Here is a 16293-nt window from a genome sequence, read left to right as displayed (position 1 = left end):
ATGAAGAGGAATGCAGCGATCTACATCCAAAAATATGTAGAAACTGGAAGGAAGGAAATGGATGTAGGTTTAATAAGAAATGTAGGTACATGCATCCTGTAGCCATGAAAAACCAAAATCAAAACCAGATACATATAAAAAATCAAGGTAAAAGTGAAACAAATAAAGAAAGGAACAAAGATCATGTGATGAAGGCAAAAAGCAAGCCAACAACTCATTATGAAATGTCAGCACCACGATATGAGGCATCAGCACCTAGATATAGCACAAGGAACAAGCAATGTATCTATGATGCTAGGGGATGGTGCAGATATGGAGATAAATGCAGGTTTATGCACAAAATGAATCAATATGAAGATGGAAGATCAAATATAATGGAAAAGCTGGATTTTTTTAATGTACGAATTTCTGGATGAAAAAAAAAGATCAACATATCAGAACAGGAAAGAGACATGGGAAAATCCTTATTATTACCCATATTAGATAATGGAGATAATACGCAAAACCATCATAGTGATGAACAGCGAGGGTTTAGTTTCGAGTAACTCAAAAAGAAAGATAGAGTTCTTAGAAGAACTAATCCAAAATGAAAAAATAGAAATATTGAATATAAGTGAAACCTGGTATTCCCAAGAGACTGGTAATGATGACCAGATAAAGGGTTTCCAAACTTATAGATCAGATAGAAAAATAGAAATCAAGGGGGAACCGATCTATGGGAGAGATGCCAATCAAGGAAAAATCTGTGAGAAATATAGTAACACAGAATGTGAATTAATAGCGGTAGAATTTGAATCTGAAAAATTAGTGAACATTGTAATATATAGACCCCCTAATACTAAAGAGTTTGACATAATAATTGACAAATTGGATGAAATATGTAGAAATCACAAGGACTGGACTATACTCCTATCGGAGACTTTAACTTTCCTTTTGTAGAATGGAAAGAACGAATAGAGACTGTGGTTGTATTTATACATATAAAAAGAGAGCAATAGTAGTGCAGAAGATAAGAGGCAATTTGAAAAGCTATTAGATATGCTACTAGAACATAACATTCAGCAAATAAATCACCTACCAACAAGAAAGGATAATATTTTAGACCTAGTATTTGTGATTGAGGTGAACTATGTTAAAGAAATAATAGTATATAACACGAGTATTTTGGACCATAATGTCATAGAACTAACAGTCCGTTCCAGAACACACGAAAACAGAGAAAAGCAAGAGACGAAAAAATGGGAAGGATATGGAAAATACAATTTCTATAGTAAGAATATAAATTGGTCAAAAATAAATGAAGAATGGGAAAACATATTTGTAAGTGATGATATACAGGTAAATACCGATATATTATATAAAATATTAGAGGAAATAGTGGAAAAATATATACCAAAGAAAAAAAGTAAACATCAGTCACGAATTCCAAGAGACAGAAGGATCTTGTTCCAGAAAATCAGAAAGTGGAAAAAAGCTCTTGCAAAAGAAAAGAATGCATGGAAAGTGATGGAACTAAAAATAAGATAGAAAATGCAGAACAAAAGATTATACAATCAAAAGAAAATGATAAATGGAACCTAGAAGAAAAGACACTACAAAATATCAAGCAAAACCCTAAAATTTTTATTCATATGCAAAAAGATGAATAAAATAAGAGTAGAAATAGGCCCTCTAAGAATTGAAGGGCGATTAATGAATGAAAAAAAGGAAATATGTAACATATTAGCAGAAAGATACAAGAGTGAATTTACACCTGGAATTGACAATGAAGATAATGATACAGAAATAAGAGATGAAAATATTGAATACTTATCAGATATAGATATTACAGAAGCCGATATTGTGCAGGCTATTAATGAAATTAAAAATGGATCAGCAGCAGGACCAGATGGAGTACCTGCCATATTGTTAAAGAAAGTGGTTCATTCAATCAAAGCAAAGCCGCTAGCAATATTATTAAGACAAAGTATAGATACAGGCAAGATTTATGATGAGCATAAATTAGCATATATTACTCCTACTTTCAAAAGTGGATCAAGACTAGAGGCAAGTAATTATAGGCCTGTGAGTCTGACATCTCATATTATGAAAGTATATGAAAGGGTAATGAAAAAAATATAATGAAACATTTAATGAAAAATAGATTGTTCAATATAGGACAACATGGTTTTGTACCCGGAAAAAGTACACAAACCCAACTGTTAGTCCACCATGAAAGCATATATAAAAATATGATAAATGAAAAGATACAGATGTGGTTTACCTAGACTTTGCAAAAGCTTTTGACAAGGTAGATCATAATATATTAGCGAAAAAAAATTAGAAAACATAACATTGTTGACAAAGTAGGAAGATGGATAAAAGAATTTTTGCAAAACAGAAAACAGATAGTGATTGCAAACGATGAGAAATCGGATGAAGCTACGGTAATATCCGGTGTACCACAAGGTACGGTGTTAGCTGCATTGCTGTTTGTGATTATGATTGCAGACATAGACAGTAATGTTAAGGACTCAGTAGTAAGAAGTTTTGCAGATGACACAAGAATAAGTAGAGAAATTGCTTGTGATGAAGATAGGAACTCGCTACAAAGAGACCTAAACAAAATATATAAATGGGCAGAGATAAATAGGATGGTATTTAACTCTGATAAATTTGAGTCAATGAACTATGGTGATAAAGTAGGAATGCTATATGCATATAAAGGACCTAATAATGAGACAATCACAAACAAGGAAGCAGTTAAGGACCTTGGTGTGATGTTGAATAGGAATATGTTATGCAATGATAGAATAGCAGTTCTATTGGCAAAATGCAAAGCAAAAATGGGAATGCTGTTCTGGCACTTCAAAACAAGAAAAGCTGAACACATGATTATGCTTTATAAAACGTACGCACGTAGTCCACTTGAATATTGCAATATAATATGGTACCCACACTACCAAAAGGATATTGCACAAATAGAGAGTGTACAAAGGTCATTTACAGCTAGAATAGAAGAAGTTAAGGACCTTGACTACTGGGAAAGACTACAATTCTTAAATTTATATAGTCTTGAAAGGAGAAGAGAACGCTACATGGTAATTCAAGCATGGAAACAGATAGAAGGAATTACCGAAAACATCATGGAACTAAAAATATCAAAAAGAGCAAGCAGAGGTAGATTAATAGTGCCAAAAACTATACCAGGAAAACTAAGGAAAGCACACAGGACATTAATCCACCACGCACCAGCATCGATAATGCAGCGTCTATTCAATGCGCTACCAGCTCATCTGAGGAACATAACAGGAGTGAGCGTAGATGTGTTTAAGAATAAGCTCGACAAATATCTAAGATGCATCCCAGACCATCCAAGACTGGAAGATGCAAAATATACCGGAAGATGCGTTAGCAATTCTCTGGTAGACATCAAAGGTGCCTCACACTGAGGGACCTGGGGCAACCCGAACGAACTGTAAGGACTGTAAGGTCTGTAAGGTAAGGTCTCTCTCTCTCTCTCTCTCTCTCTCTCTCTCTCTCTCTCTCTCTCTCTCTCTCTCTCTCTCTCTCTCTCTCTCACATTTAACACTCTCTCTCTCTCTCGTCACATTTAACATTCTCTCTCTCTCTCTCTCTCTCTCTCTCTCTCTCTCTCTCTCTCTCTCTCTCTCTCTCTCTCTCTCTCGTGCCATACAAACAATTGTACACATACTCACGCATATGCCATCTTTTATGAGCGCATGGCTGCGAAATTACCAAAAAAAAAAAAAGAAAAAAAAAAAAGCGCATGGGCACCGAATTTGACGAAAGGCAATGTGTAACTCACATGTATAATTTCATAGCTGTCTTTACGTGTACACGTATATAGTATGCCTATGTAGATATACACTCGTATTTGTGAGACATTCCTACCATTTTATGGCTTCCGTACAACCACAAAAGTTGTAATTTCTTCCACACCCGCCGGTTTTCCGTAGTCTGCCACAATAAATATGCCCTTGTCTGTTGCCCGGATGTGATGAGTGTCACATTCGTTTTTCGTGGGAATTTCTTCGTTACTCTGCGAATGATTATATTGAAGGAGACTAAAGAGAAGAGAAGATTTATGTATCATATGCATGTGTATCCTAAACATATGTATCATAGATTGTGGTAAAATGAGTCTGGGACCAGTGCGGTAGTTTATGTTGTGAAAACATAATATGCTAATCGCTCATTCATATTCATATTCTTCTTCGGACTTTGACCTGGGAGCATTCTAGGAATGGAATGGAATGTATACAATTTAGGCCGAAGGTCAAGCGCTGGGTCCTATGAGGTCATTCAGCGCTGAAGGGAAAACTGAGAGTAAAAGGTTACAAAGGCGTAACGGGAGGAAAACGTCGCAGTTGGACTGTGGAACAAGTGTTAGAAGACGTTGGAAAGTATGATGAAAGAAAGAATATGAATGGAGGTACAGTAATAGGAGTGAAAGGGGTTGTAGCTAGGGCCGAAGGGACGCTGCAAAGAACATTTAGGTATGCCTACAGTGCACCGCGCGGGAGGTGCTTTGACGTCACTGCCGGGGTGGGGGCATTCTAGGACCATGATGGGAGCCCAGAAGTTCAAAAGCACCATCTATGGTGTCACTCCCAAAACACACACACGCACACACACAAGCACTGCTCTTCAGTCAGCAGTAACCACACAGTGGGTTATTTCGAAATTTTTATATATATTAAGCAGGATCAGAAGTCTTAAGTTCATTACTCATAAATGAGTCAGATTCCTTGCTGAGTATTTAATCTAGAAGTTCGAAATTGGCATCACATTAAGACCATGAGTGGAGAACGAAAGTTCCAAAACGCCAGCTATGTAACTTCCCCCCCTCCTCCTCCTCCTCCTCCTCCTCCTCCTCCTCCTCCTCCTCCTCCTCCTCCTCCTCCGTGGCCCGTACCAAATAAAAAAAAAAATACAATCCACTCCAGGTAACGTGGAGTTGCCTTCTAATGCATCTACGTCAGGAGACTTCTAATTTGGATGTTGTAACGTTTTTATAAAAATTTCAATATCTTAAAATAACGAGTATAAAATGACCCGAAGTTTCTTCGGCGCAATCGAGTTTTCTGTACAGCAGCTACAGCGTATAATCAAGGCCACCGAAAATTGATCTATCTTTCGGTGGTCTCGGTATAATGCTGTATGAGCCGCGGCCCACGAAACTTTAGCCATGACCCGGTGGTGGCCTATCCTATATTGTTGCCAGAAGCACGATTATGGCCAACTTTAACCTCAGATAAAATACAAACTACTGAGGCTAGAGGGCCGCAATTTGGTATGTTTGATGATTGGAGGGTGGTTGATCAAAATACCGATTTGCAGCCCTCTAACCTCAATAGTTTTTAAGATCTAAGGGCGGACAGAGAAAGTGCGGACGGACAAAGTCGGCACAATAGTTTTCATTTACAGAAACCTATTAAAAATCGGAAGCTTAATATTGAGTTACCAGATATGCATCTGCAGATAGGAAAAATATTATTATTATTATTATTATTATTATTATTATTATTATTATTATTATGTAATAAAAATCCGCAATTATATTGTAAAAATTGTATTGCATTACCATGTAAAAGATAAAAAACAAATTGCATTACTTTTTACATAGCAATACAATTTTCACGAGATTGTGAATTTGTGCGTATTATTTTTTATTATATTCGCAATATTAGTTCAGTAATGCACCTAGTTGTAATAACGAGACTGACCTCAAAATATTATTACCACTACAAGTAGAATCAGTGATAATACTATTTGTAGCATTCGTAGTAGCAGCAGTAGTACAATCTCCCCAGGATTACGTGACCGTAATCTGTGACGAGGTTACGTTGGCCCGTCCAGAGCAAAGGTAGGCAAGGCATTGAGCGGAGAGAGAGAGACAGAGAGAGAGAGACACACACACACACAGACATAGACAGGGAGATTGAGGGAGAGAAAGAGCGCGACTGAGAGAGAGAGAGAGAGATTGAGGAGAGAGTGAGAAAGAGAGAGAGAGATAGAGAGAAAGAGAGGGAGACGGATTGAAGGAGAGAGAGAGATTGATGGGGGAGAGAGAGAGAGAGAGAGAGAGATTGAGGGAGTGAAATAGGGAGAGAGAGAGAGAGATTGAGGGAGAGAAAGGCGGGGGGCGGGGGAAGAGAGAGAGAGAGAGAGAGAGAGAGAGAGGATCCAGACTCGCTTTTCCAGCAGTTGTTGGGTTTCAACCATTTACTGTTACGCGTCGAAAAGAAGCCTTCAGATCGGCCGTCACATGTTGCTCTGTCATTCCTCGCGTGGTTTCGTTTGTTCCTTTTACGTTTGTTCCTTTTTCGTATGCTCCTTCGTTTGTTTCTCTTTTTCGTTTGTTCCTCCGTTTGTTTCTTTTTTCGTTTGTGTCTTTTTTCATTTGTTGCAATTTCGTTTGTTCCTTTGTCGTTTGTTCCGTTTTCGTTTGCTCCTTTTTCATTTGCTCAGTTTTCTTTTATTATTATTATTATTATTATTATTATTATTATTATTATTATTATTATTATTATTATTATTATACTGCAATGCTGCTGTTATGTGTTGTTGTTGGTCACTTTTTCTTTCTTTTTTCATCACCATTATTATAATTAAGTCGCTATTATGTATTTTTGTTGGTCCCCCTTTTCCTAGTTATTATTATTATTATTATTATTATTATTATTATTATTATTATTATTATTATTACCACCACCACCTTAGTTTCTCCATTTTATCAGTACTATGGTAATCCTAGCTTGGTGGAATGTAGAACCATAATGCTTAATGAAAAGTGCAGCGCCGTTCCCGTAGATTTGGGAAAATATGTAAAATCTCTTGAATCAGACTAAAAAAACCAGTTACTTTGGAAATCACCATCACATGTCAAGTCGATAAAACCGTCAGTAACGCAGAATCAAACGTCCTAAGTATGTCGCGGGTTTTCACTTGGAGTTATTATTATTCTTAAGTATGTCGCAGGTTTTCACTTGGAGTTATTATTATCCTTAAGTATGTCGCAGGTTTTCACTTGGAGTTATTATTATTCTTAAGTATGTCGCAGGTTTTCACTTGGAGTTATTATTATTCTTAAGTATGTCGCAGGTTTTCACTTGGAGTTATTATTATTCTTAAGTATGTCGCAGGTTTTCACTTGGAGTTATTATTATCCTTAAGTATGTCGCAGGTTTTCACTTGGAGTTATTATTATTCTTAAGTATGTCGCAGGTTTTCACTTGTTATTATTATTCTCAAGTATGTCGCAGGTTTTCACTTGAAGTTATTATTATTCTTAAGTATGTCGCAGGTTTTCACTTGAAGTTATTATTATTCTCAAGTATGTCGCAGGTTTTCACTTGAAGTTATTATTATTCTTAAGTATGTCGCAGGTTTTCACTTGGAGTTATTATTGACAAGTTATTAAATTTCATAAGTATCTCGCAGGTTTTCATATGGAGTTGTTATTGACACGTTATTGAAGTTGGACAGACATCGATCCCCATATTTGGAAGAATGAAAAAACCTCTAGGAGGAAGAAATTCGTTGTAAATGAAATTTACTATAGTAACTATATGAGAAAAATATAATATTTAGGTGATAAATGATGATTAAACTAGTTTTGTAACGAGTTTATAAAGCTTAAGGCGCCGGACGTTTTGTCTCATCCGCACCCCAAGTCTCTCTCTCTCTCTCTCTCTCTCTCCTTCCCCGTGTGTGGGTGTGTGTGTGTTTGTGTGTGCGCAAGTGCTTGAGTAGGAAACTAACTGTGTGTGTGTGAGTGTGTGTGTAAGCGTTTGAGACGGAAAAACTCTCTCTCTCTCTCTCTCTCTCTCTCTCTCTCTCTCTCTCTCTCTCTCTCTCTCTCTCTGTGTGTGTGTGTGTGTGTATGTGTGTGTGCGTTTGTGCGCAAATGCTTGAGTAGAAAACTAACTCTCTCTCTCTCTCTCTCTCTCTCTCTCTCTCTCTCTCTCTCTCTCTCTCTCTCTCTCAGTGTGTGTGTGTGTGTGCGTGCGCAAGTGCTTGAGTAGGAAACTAACTATCTCTCTCTCTCTCTCTCTCTCTCTCTCTCTCTCTCTCTCTCTCTCTCTCTCTCTCTCTCTCTCTCTCTCTCCCCCCGTGTGTGTGGGTGTGTTTGTGTGTGGCCGCGCCTATGTAGAAAACTAACTTCTTCCTGCTTTAAATGTCATAAATTTATTGGGTCTTTTTAATTCTTATCCTGAACTGTGGTGATGTTAAGCAACTTCGAAACCGGTTGGCACTTGGATGGGTAATCAGTAAAACTTTGACATCCTGTCTTGTCATGGACAAGGTTTTTTTTTTTTTTTGGCGGCTGTTGGAGATATGTTTTTGAAATGTGAATCGACAATTTTCCTTCTTTTTGCTGGCATGAGAATTGAGGGCTTTTTTTTTTTCTTTTGTCTAATCGGAGATAAAAGAAAGTTTTTTTCAAGTTCGGTGATGCACTTCAGGATCTTATTTTATTTATTTTTTTAGTATTTTTATTTGTTTATTGCGTTGACGGAGGCATCGGGTTTCATCAATGGTTATATGTATTTATTTATGTATTGATTTATGTCTTTTTTATCATTTTTTATATGTATTTCGTTGGCGGAGGTATCAAGTTTCATTATTCTTTTTTTTTTTTTACATTTAATATTTCCATTAACAAAGACAAACGCTGAAGTACTTTTCAGTAACTGCCCAGAAGGTGGCATTGCATTATAATGTATCATTATAATGTATATCATGACCTTAGATGCAGTACAAAGAATGTATTTTTCATAATATTTGTCAACCCCGACTGTAATTTATCCTCTAGTGGGGTTCTTTGTACGTAATTTGCATACAGATCTCGTTGAATATTTAAATTTATGAAAGGAGCCGGCCCTCAGAAAGTTAAAATTTATAAATTACTGCTACTTGTCTATTATTTTTTATGTAATCATTTTAAAATTTTTCATAAATTATGTATACGTACTGAGTCAGTGCTTCCTGGAGAATTGGGGTTTAATTTTTATTTCTTATCGTACACGGACAATTTGACAATTATTATTATTATTATTATTATTATTATTATTATTATTATTATTATTATTATTATTATACTGTGTATGTATATATATATATATATATATATATATATATATATATATATATATATATATATATATATATATATATATATATATATATATATATAAATATATATATATATATATATATATATATATATATATATATATATATATATATATATATATATATTATTATTATTATTATTATTATTATTATTATTATTATTATTATTTGTGTAGTGATATTTTGTGGGCAATAAACTCCACGATTAGGCAGTTCGTCATCCAGCCCGTCCGGTCCTCGATTTACTGACCCTCTTCTATATTACTGTCATTTTGGGCGGTATAACACAGTAGTTAGGATGATAAAAAAAGAACTGTTCACGACGTATCATGATGGAAAGTGTAGTGCTGACATTATAGGCTTATGGATAAGTTGTTGTGATGACGTCATAGGCTTAGGGATAACTTGCTGTGATGACGTCGTAGGCTTAGGGATAACTTGCTGTGATGACGTCATCTTAGGAATATCTTGCTTTGATTACATCTTAGGCTTAGGGATAACTTGCTGTGATGACGTCATAGGCTTAGGGATAACTTGCTGTGATGATGTCATAGGCTTAGGGATAACTTGCTGTGATGACGTGGTAGGCTAAGGGATAACTTGCTGTGATGATGTCGTAGGCTTAGGGATAACTTGCTGTGATGACGCCATAGTCATAGGGATAACTTGCTGTGATGACGTCATAGGCTTAGTGATAACTTGCTGTGATGACGTCGTAGGCTTACGGATAACTTGCTATGATGACATCATAGGCTTAGGGATAACTTGCTATGATGACGTCATAGGCATAGGGATAACTTGCTGTGATGACGTCATAGGCTTACGGATAACTTGCTGTGATGATGTCATAGGCTTAGGGATAACTTGCTGTGATGACGTCATAGGCTTAGGGATAACTTGCTGTGATGAGGTCGTAGGCTTAGGGATAACTTGCTATGATGACGTCATAGGCATAGGGATAACTTGCTGTGATGACGTCATAGGCTTAGGGATAACTTGCTGTGATGACGTTGTAGGCTTAGGGATAACTTGCTGTGATGACGTTGTAGGCTTAGGGATAACTTGCTGTGATGACGTTGTAGGCTTAGGGATAACTTGCTGTGATGATGTCATAGGCTTAGGGATAACTTGCTGTGATGACGTCGAAGGCTTAGGGATAACTTGCTGTGATGATGTCATAGGCTTAGGAATAACTTGCTGTGATGATGTCATAGGCTTAGGGATAACTTGCTGTGATGATTTCATAGGCTTAGGGATAGCTTGCTGTGATGATGTCATAGGCTTAGGGATAACTTGCTGTGATGACGTCGAGGCTTAGGGATAACTTGCTGTAATGATGTCGTAGGCTTAGGGATAACTTGCTGTGATGATGTCGTAGGCTTAGGGATAACTTGCTGTGATGATGTCATAGGCTTAGGGATAACTTGCTGTGATGGCGTCGAAGGGTTAGGGATAACTTGCTGTGATAGCGTCATAGGCTTAGGAATAACTTGCTGTGATGATATCTTAGCCTTAGGGATAACTTGCTGTGATGACGTCATAGGCTTAGGGATAACTTGCTGTGATGATGTCATAGGCTTAGGGATAACTTGCTGTGATGACGTCATAGGCTTAGGGATAACTTGCTGTGATGATGTCGTAGACTTAGGGATAACTTGCTGTGATGACGTTGAAGGCTTAGGGATAACTTGCTGTGATGATGTCATAGGCTTAGGAATAACTTGCTGTGATGATGTCATAGGCTTAGGGATAACTTGCTGTGATGATTTCATAGGCTTAGGGATAGCTTGCTGTGATGATGTCATAGGCTTAGGGATAACTTGCTGTGATGACGTCGTAGGCTTAGGGATAACTTGCTGTAATGATGTCGTAGGCTTAGGGATAACTTGCTGTGATGATGTCGTAGGCTTAGGGATAACTTGCTGTGATGATGTCATAGGCTTAGGGATAACTTGCTGTGATGACGTCGAAGGGTTAGGGATAACTTGCTGTGATAGCGTCATAGGCTTAGGAATAACTTGCTGTGATGATATCTTAGCCTTAGGGATAACTTGCTGTGATGACGTCATAGGCTTAGGGATAACTTGCTGTGATGATGTCATAGGCTTAGGGATAACTTGCTGTGATGACGTCATAGGCTTAGGGATAACTTGCTGTGATGATGTCGTAGACTTAGGGATAACTTGCTGTGATGACGTTGAAGGCTTAGGGATAACTTGCTGTGATGATGTCATAGGCTTAGGGATAACTTGTTGTGATGATGTCATAGGCTTAGTGATAACTTGCTGTGATGACATCTTAGGTTTAGTGATAACTCGCTGTGATGACGTCGTAGGCTTAGGGATAACTTGCTGTAATGACATCTTAGGCTTAGTGATAACTTGCTGTGATGACGTCGTAGGCTTAGGGATAACTTGCTTTGATGACATCTTAGGCTTAGGGATAGCTTGCTATGATGACGTTGTAGGCTTGGGGATAACTTGCTGTGATGACGTCGTAGGCTTAGGGATAACTTGCTGTAATGACGTCGTAGGCTTAGGGGTAACTTGCTGTGATGACGTTGTAGGCTTAAGGATAACTTGCTATGATGATGTCATAGGCTTAAGGATAAGTTGCTGTGATGACATCTTAGCCTTAGGGATAATTTGCTGTGATGACGTCGTAGTCTTAGGGATAACTTGTGATGACGTCATAGGTTTAGGGATAACTTCTTGTGCTGACGTCGTAGGCTTAGGGTTAAATTGCTGTGCTGATGTCATAGGCTTATCTGGCTGTGCTGACGTCATGGACTTGTGGATAACTTGCTGTGCTAACGTCGTAGGCCTAGCGATCTCGTACTTTGCTTACGTCCTGTGCATAGTGATATCCTGCTTATTTGACTCTACAGTACGTTGTCGATATTTTTTTATTCTTTTATGCAGTGTTGTAAAGCCCGGAATCCCGTCATGATCATTATTTATTCCCTTATTTTTGTCTAATTATTTATTTAGTATAAGTAATATTTCAATCATTCTTCATTGGCAAGTAAAAATACGTCTTGACGGGCGTTAATGTTATCATAATTGAGGCGGCATCGTTTGATCTTGCTGATAATTTTTTCGTTGATTCTAATAGCTTTATTGACCTATTAGTATATTAAGAATTTAGTCTAAAAATTTGTGGTGTTGTGACCACCCGTCTATACACACACAAACACACACACACACACACACATATATATATACATATATATATATATATATATATATAAATATATATATATATATATATATATATATATATATACTGTATATATATATATATATATATATATATATATATATATATATATATATATGTATATATATATATATAATATATATATATATATATATATATATATTATATATATAATTTATAATATATCTATATATATAAGTATATATGTGTATTGTATAATTATATATAATATATATATATGTATATATATATATATATATATATATATATATATATATATATATATATATATATGCACATAATGTCAAAGGAAAAATTAAGGAAGGACAAGCGACAAAACAAATTTGATTTTAGGGAGGCAGGAAGAATGTTTTGACAGACGAGTTCTTATTCTTAAGTGGCTGTGCCTGTAAGTTAGTTATGCCCTTCTGATCTTGAAGGAGCTAGAGGCCCGTGCTTGCGCACAAGGTCGGGTTCGATCTTTCCAAAATAAGTAAGCATCAGTAATATGTTTGTTGGACGCGTCCCAAGAGACTCCACGACTTGTGAAAGTATCCGACCCAGGTCTGAACAAACTTGTAATTGGCGGCCTCAAGATGGCACCTTTCCTCGTCATTGCCATGCCGAAGCTGTAAAAGGACACCAGACCTGTGCTTCCGACGCTAGTGTTGCAACTACTAGCGTCGTTAGTTGCAATGGATGTGCAGTTGCGATAGATGTGTAGCATGCAAACGGATGTCATACCATTTTCTTAGGTATAAGGAATCATGATTTCTATTATATTCGTGAGATATAATAATTTTTGGCTCGAGTTAACTCAATATGTAGTCGGGTTTTTTTTTCGGGGGCGGGGGGGGCGGGAGGTAGCTGACGGTAAATATCCGCAGGCGATATCATTGAAATATCCATCTTGTTTCTGATTGGTCTATGCATTCGAACTGTAACTTCCGGTGGGTGATGAGTAGTTTGAACATTACCAGTAACGATAAGCTTCGCTGATATAGGCTGCGGAAATTTACCGTCAGTTCATTAATATATATATATATATATATATATATATATATATATATATATTAGAAATATCAACAGACAACTACGTGTGGAACAGAAATAAATTTGACTCACATCAGGATCGAACCCAGGTCTTTCAATTGAAAGACCTGAGTACTCAGGTTCCAACTTCTTTTATGAATTGTGTGACCTGGTTGGGAGTGCTCTGTTCTTTCATTTGAAAGACCAGGGTTCGATCTTGATGTGAGTCAGAGATATATATATATATATATATATATATATATATATATATATATATATATATATATATATATATATATATATATATATAGATATATATATTATATATATATATATATATATATATATATATTATATATATATATATATATATATATATATATCAAAAAAAATTATGAATTGCCTCAAGGATGGGGCAATTCGTTAGAGTTGCGTTGTTGTTTTTGTTGTTAGAACTGGCCTTCTGTAAAGTCTTGAACTTATAACAGAAATTTGTACTGCTCGTCTGCACATATAAAATACATAAAATACTTGTTAATAAAATTGTCCAAAGATTCTTTTGCAATCCGCAGATGTAGATTTTTAAGGAGTGCTTCGTTTATGAATCGATTAAATTCAAGAGTATGCCGCACGCAGTGCTCTGTTACTAGTTACTTACTCCCATTGGAAAACGATAAATGAATAAATGATGTGATGGGATGAAATGTTGAGCATTATGCGCCCTCCGAGACGCCAGCAGCGAACGGTTTAAGTGATTTGTCCCATTTTTAGTTTTCTGTAAAAGAAAACTATTGTGCCGGCTTTGTCTGTCCGTCCGCACTCCTTTCTGTCCCCCCTCAGATCTTAAAAACTGCTGAGGCTAGAGGGCTGTAAATTGGTATGTTGATCATCCACCCTCTAGTCATCAGACATACCAACTGCAGGTTTCTAGCCTCAGTAGTTTTGATTTTATTTAAGGTTAAAGTTAGCCATAATCGTGCTTCTGGCAACGATATAGGACATGCCACCACCGTGCTATGGTTAAAGATTCATGGGCCTTGGCTCATACAGCATTATACCGAGACCACTGAAAGATAGATCTATTTTCGGTGGCCTTGATTATACACTATACAGAAAAGTCAATTGCGCCGAAGACACTTCGGCGCCTTTTTTACTTGTTTATTTTTATATTTCTGTAATTTTATTTGTATATTTTTGTATTTTGCGAGAGACCCTTTATATATGTATTACTTAAAGTTGCTTGGTTAATGACAGTGGTTCATTCCCGGCGTCGATTATCGTTGCTGTGTGACGCCAGGTCAATTTCAATCAGTCAGCCAATTTTGTTTAGGTGGGAGATAGCACTGTTTTCTAGTAGGTCAAATATTCCTTGTCGCCGTCGATGGCCTTTGTTATTGTGACGCCACTTTAATATAAACCACTCAGTTTTGAGGAGGGTGAAGATAGTGCTTTGTTTTCCTTGTTGAGGTATCACCTACAGTGTGCACTGCATAGCGCATTGTAGGCTGTACGAAGCGTTCCTTGCAGAGTACCTTCGGCTCCAGGTGCTCTTTCAGCCTTTTTCCTAATCATTGCCTTTTCACTTTGGTCTCCTCCCACTCTGCTGTCTAACTTCTTTAACTCCTCCCACTCCGCTGTCCAACTTCTTTAACTCCTCCCACTCCGCTGTCTAACTTCTTTAAGTTCGCCTTTGAGAGCTAATCCTTTGGGTGAGTATTTTGAGATTCAGTAGTAGTTAAGTAAATGAGCTCGTTAGTTTCTGTGGACTGGCTAAGCTCTCAGTAAATAACTTGATATTATTGGCTGTGTTCATGTGGTGTCGTTCAACTCTCGTTAAATAGGTTCTTTGCAGCGTCCCTTCTATGGCCCCAAGCTGTAACCCCTTTCGTTCCTTTTACTCTACCTCCGTTCACATTCTCTTTCTTACTTTCTACCCTCTCCTAACTATTGATTCATAGTGCAACTGCGAGGTTTGTCTCCTGTTACACCTTTCAGACCTTTTTGCTGTCAGTTTCCGTTCCAGCGCTGAGTGACCTCATAGATCCCAGCTATTCTATTCTATTCTACTTGTTTAAGGTCTTTTAAAGTGTTCGTGTTTATGTCTTTCAGGAAGGATTTTCCTGAAGTCACTTAAGAGAGTTCAGACTTTCTAAATGTAAATTGCTGTTTCGGTGAAATTTCCCCTTGCCAAAGGCAGCCCGGAAGTGGGGGAAAGTTGCGAAAGGGAGTAAATGGCCTAGTGTGGACCTCTGTACCCTTCAAACCCAACAGGGACACTCCTGGGATAATTTGGGAAGTATGACGGAGTAGATCACTTCTTCAAGAATCAAGTTTATGTTTGGAAATGTGATTAAAGTAATTAACTTGTGGCATTTTAATTATTCTGAATTTCAATTGTTACATTTATACAAGGTTATATTGATTTAGTGTATATTTATACTAGATTATATTAATTCAATATACATTTATACAAGGTTATATTAATTCAGTATACATTTATACAAGGTTATATTGATTCAGTATTTATTTATGCAACGTTATATTGATTCAGTATACATCTATACAAGGTTATATTGGTTCAGTATTCATTTATGCAAGGTTATATTGATTCAGTATACATTTAAACAAGGTTATATTGGTTCAGTATGCATTTACACAAGGTTATGTTGATTCAGTATACATTTATGCAAGGTTATATTTATTCAGTATACATTTATGCAAGGTTATATTGATTCAGTATACAATTATACAAGTTTATATTGGTTCAGTACCGGTATACATTATGCAAGGTTATATTGATTCAGTATACATTGATGCAAGGTTATATTGATTCAGTGTACATTCATATAAGGTTATATTGATTCACTATACATTTATGCAAGGTTATATTGATTCACTACA

General features: G+C 36.6%; 3 protein-coding genes across 5 annotated transcripts in view; 1 reads left to right on the top strand and 2 right to left on the bottom strand.

The window, feature by feature from the left end:
- LOC136847169 (uncharacterized) overlaps window positions 1–16293 on the top strand; it is a 359662-nt gene that overhangs the window by 123622 nt on the left and 219747 nt on the right. The gene's annotated exons all lie outside the window — the stretch shown is intronic.
- Window positions 10075–10419, bottom strand: LOC136846899 (microtubule-associated protein 6-like). The gene has a single exon (XM_067118153.1). It carries the CDS (start codon window positions 10417–10419, stop codon window positions 10075–10077), a length of 345 nt encoding a protein of 114 aa, XP_066974254.1.
- On the bottom strand, window positions 10416–11570 carry LOC136846898 (microtubule-associated protein 6-like). Its single transcript, XM_067118152.1, has one exon. It carries the CDS (start codon window positions 11568–11570, stop codon window positions 10416–10418), a length of 1155 nt encoding a protein of 384 aa, XP_066974253.1.

This window comes from Macrobrachium rosenbergii, chromosome 16 (genome assembly GCF_040412425.1).
Source record: "Macrobrachium rosenbergii isolate ZJJX-2024 chromosome 16, ASM4041242v1, whole genome shotgun sequence".
NCBI classification, from domain to species: Eukaryota; Metazoa; Arthropoda; class Malacostraca; order Decapoda; family Palaemonidae; genus Macrobrachium; species Macrobrachium rosenbergii.
This window is presented reverse-complemented; position numbering and strand designations above follow the sequence as displayed.